At 46.3% G+C, this 4,033-nt stretch overlaps 1 protein-coding gene across 1 annotated transcript in view; it reads left to right on the top strand.

Moving 5' to 3' along the window:
- The window catches only part of CUX1 (cut-like homeobox 1), a gene marked incomplete at both ends in the record, with an annotated part of 72,020 nt that extends 69,473 nt beyond the window's left edge, over positions 1-2,547 (top strand). Inside the window, 3 exons of the mRNA XM_010131785.1 lie at positions 1-245; positions 1,684-1,849; positions 2,491-2,547. The exon at positions 1-245 is cut by the window's left edge and continues 19 nt beyond it. Coding sequence (XP_010130087.1) covers positions 1-245; positions 1,684-1,849; positions 2,491-2,547 — 468 coding nt within the window. The remainder of the gene's footprint in view (positions 246-1,683; positions 1,850-2,490) is intronic.
- Between the last annotated feature and the right edge of the window lie 1,486 nt (positions 2,548-4,033).

Raw genomic sequence — 4,033 nt, forward strand, 5'->3', positions numbered from 1 at the left:
CGTACTCGCAGAGTTCTGAATTGAGCATGACTGGGGCGAGTCGCAGTGAGACACCACAGAATAGCCCCCTCCCTTCATCCCCTATCGTGTCCTTGTCAAAGCCATCCAAACCTTCAGTTCCTCCACTGACTCCCGAGCAGTATGAGATTTATATGTACCAGGAAGTGGATACGATAGAGCTAACGCGGCAGGTCAAGGAAAAGCTAGCAAAGAATGGCATCTGCCAAAGGATCTTTGGGGAAAAGGTAAAGAACTGGTTCTCTCTTGTTCCACCAGTACTGGGAATGTGCATTCTGCCCCTGGCGTGGGTAGGGAGCTCCGTTAACGGAGGGGGATATGCCACGTGGGTCTTACGGAAAAATGCTTTTGCTCTGTGTGTGTGTGTGTTAAGTATTTAAAAAAGAAGCTCCTGAAGGACAGCATTCATCTTCCTGCATTTGGTGAATCGCATGGGGTTTTATACAAAGGTTGGCCTCAGCCACTTGTAATTAGAAATGGGGCCCCCAAGTTTAGAAACGTTGAAAGCTGAAGCAAACATTTTAAGACTCGGTATTTCATGCTTAATGCAATGAATTCATGAAATATTTGAGTAATACCATTGTCATGACTGGAGAGTCTTAAACATGTTACAAGTGAATGTTATGGACACAAGAGCATTTTTCCTTTTTGCAATATTTGGAAATGGGCACACGGGAATTTAAGCAAACAGATGGAAAATCCCCTGCCTCTCCTCCGTCTGGAGTCAAGAATTCACCGTCATTGCTCATACCTGGAGCGCGGTGTCTCAGCGTGCTGGGAGCCCTTTTTAAGCAATGTTTGATTACAGACACGCGATGCACGATAAGGCTTTGCGAGGTTCTCACGTTGTGGGCCCGAGACGTGGAACACGTGGGATCTCGGAGGAGAGGTCCCTGACCACCAGAACACACTTCCCAGGCTGTGAGAAGTGGTGGACGTCTGGTGTTTCCTCTTCCTATCAAGAACTGAATCCATAGAATAGTCTGATAGGAACTGGCGTCGCACTATCACCGTTTCACTGAGATGTAAAATGAAAAGCCTGACCTCGTGGGGTCATTAAAGATCCCGTGGCAGCTTTCATTAAGGGTGGTTTTTAACCCCTGTACCTGCGCCAAATGCCAGGCAAGTCATTGTGTTCTGCCTGTCAGAAATCTCCCCTTCGCTGCGCTTGGCTCCATCCTTAAATATTTACTTACGTGGAGCAGCCACTGCTGCAGGTGAAAACACACATCGTTAGAATTCGTACCAAAAAACATCAAGCAAATATAGGCCTAGTCTCAAAAGTCCCAATTATTTTTGTTTGAGAACAAAATACATGCCAATCATTTCCCGGTTTATCTGCCTGTGTGTGCCTGGACTCGGTGTTTTTCCTGTTAGAACCGATGAAACTGTTTGACACAAAATATGAAAAGCATGCAAATCTCGCAGCCGTTTGTGCTGCCGTGCCGTTCCTGCGGGGAAAAAACCACACTCCAGAAGGAAACCATGGCAGGAGAAAAGCATTTCCACCCAAGCACCTACAGATGCCATTTTGCAGTTTTCCTAATTGTCCATAAAAAAATGATTTGAGCAATGCAGCAGTAAAGGAAACCAAAGTGACTTTAAATTACCCCCCCTTTCCACATCAAATGTGTTAACGTGCCATTCTTGGTTGCTTCACTTCAGGTATTGGGGCTGTCCCAAGGAAGTGTCAGTGACATGCTCTCCAGGCCAAAGCCATGGAGTAAATTGACCCAAAAAGGCCGAGAACCATTTATTCGTATGCAGCTCTGGTTGAATGGTGAGCTGGGACAGTGTGTCCTGCCTGCACAAGGGCAGCAACAAGGACAAGGTAATTAAAATTCCACTATATTGTTTGAGTTGAGGAGGAGGAAATCTTTCTTTTTTAAAAATTTGCAGTAAGCGAGACTTGCACCTGGTGCTAGTCCAGGTGTTCGTGGAAGGGGCAGCGTCCACCCTCGCAGCCCAGCCGGTCCCTGGGGCCACGTGCTGGGAGTGTGTACCAACGAAGCGCTGGTTGATGCATAATTGATTAGCAGCAGTTATCAAGTTCCTAACTGGGATGATATTATCTAGGCATGAATACGATACGTAATGCAAAAAATTTTGGCCAGAGAGCTGGGAAGTCTCATGTGCCATTTTCTCGAGCTGCACAGGGGACTTCTCCTGTTCCTTGGGAGAGCAGCGATGGCTTTCTCAGGAGGCGAGCTAGAAGAACTCAGCTCTGAAGGGGGAACGCTGTGTGGCAATTAGCCTTTACGGAGGCTCTCTCTTACCCCAACACCTGCTGATAGGGAAAGGCCGAGCTGGAGCGGGGCCTCGGCTGTGCCCCTGTGAGGGCACTGGCTCAGGGGAGCGGCGCGCCCTTGCCGAGATCGGCCGGTTGCTATTTGTTGAACCTGCTTACTGTTTGGTTTGTGGTTTGGCATCTCCTGTGACTGTTCCCTGATTTTCCTCTCCTCTCTTATCTAGTCCTTCACTCTGTGACATCATTACAGGATTCCCTTCAGCAGGGATGTGCAAGCTCAGGTAATCAGCTGGTTTCAATGATTTCCTCTGAAATAATTCTCTGTGCTTTTGTTACTTTCCTTTGCTTTGATGCCGAGAGGTTTCTCGCGGTTTGTTGTATCATACAGGAGTTCCATTTTTTTATTAAGGCAGTTAATTCCTCGTCCTCCCCTTGTTGCTATGGCAGATGTAGGAGCACACGTATTTAGCTGCATACATTAGGTGAAGAGACTCATCTGATCTTAGATCCTTGGTTCTGTAGGGTTTTTTTACCAGAGTTCAACTGTTCAACCTGACATGTGATAATGGCTGTAAAACAAGCCTGTCGTTTGTAATGTGATCTGCAGACTCCAGCTGCCTTATTTGCAGGCTTTTTTTTTTTTTTGCCACTTCGATTTGCACAAAACCTGCTTTGTTAATTCGAAGGTGGGGAAAAGGCCACGTTACGTCTTTGTTTTTCAAGCTTCGTTAAATATTCCAAGCCAACCTTTTTTCCCCTCCCCTTTCCAATCGCAAAAAAGCAGATGCAGCAAAGAGGAGTGTCAAGGGGAAGAGAATTGCTAAAGGTTTTATAAGATGGCCATGGTTTCGGAGGGCGGCTGGAACAGAACAGCTGTGTTCCTGCTGCTAGATACCGAACTCTGCCCACACAGACCGTTCACCAGCGAGCCGCTCCGGCTGGCTTGTGCTCTAGAAAAACCCTCGTGCCCAGCTCTGGGCTTGCAGCCGCTGCCCTGTGTGAGGGAATTGGTGCATTTCAGGATGCAGAGAAGGATAGGTTGTGAGCTTCTTCCACCTCTCTGCCGTTCTGGAATGTCCTTTTTTTCTGGAGCTTGCTGAATATCCCACCCAAACTGCTTTTCCTCCCTGCTGGGAAACTCCTGCATTCTAAAAGATTTTACTAGAAGAAAATCTATGAAGATATTCAGTCCACGTTGAAAATAAATAGATAAAAGCAAAAAAAAAGAAAATGCCCCCGGTAAAAACAAGCCATGAAACAAAACCAAAATGAGAAAAAAATTATTTGCAATCATAGGGCTATTGTTACTTATAGCCAAGCATTTGGAACATGGAAATTTCCTGCAACGCATGACACGCTGCTGCTCGTTAAAAGGGAGCCACCGACTACTGTTCTGTAGCATCGACACTGTGCAAGAGTAACTGTTACAGTTATAAGGCAGCATGGAAAATATGAGTAATTAATCGTAGCCATTTTAAGGGGAATTTGAAATCAGAGGAGCTGGGAAAAGGCTGCATTGTTATTGCTAATCATCATATTTATGACTAACTGTAATTATAAAAGATCGACAGACAACCCATGGCATTACCATCCGACCACCTCGCAGGTTCCCCTGGGGATCGCTGGTAGCTGCCAGAGATTTCCTTCAGGAAGTTCAGTTTTGCTGCCGTGATATTTTGCTCCCCTCCCACAGTCCCAATCTCGTCTGTCAGTTCCTGCCCTTGAGCTAACATTTTGTGAGGTGACACGTTCCTATCAGCTAATAAA

The sequence above is a fragment of the Buceros rhinoceros genome, unplaced genomic scaffold (genome assembly GCF_000710305.1).
Source record: "Buceros rhinoceros silvestris isolate BGI_N320 unplaced genomic scaffold, ASM71030v1 scaffold32082, whole genome shotgun sequence".
In the NCBI taxonomy this organism is placed as follows: domain Eukaryota; kingdom Metazoa; phylum Chordata; class Aves; order Bucerotiformes; family Bucerotidae; genus Buceros; species Buceros rhinoceros.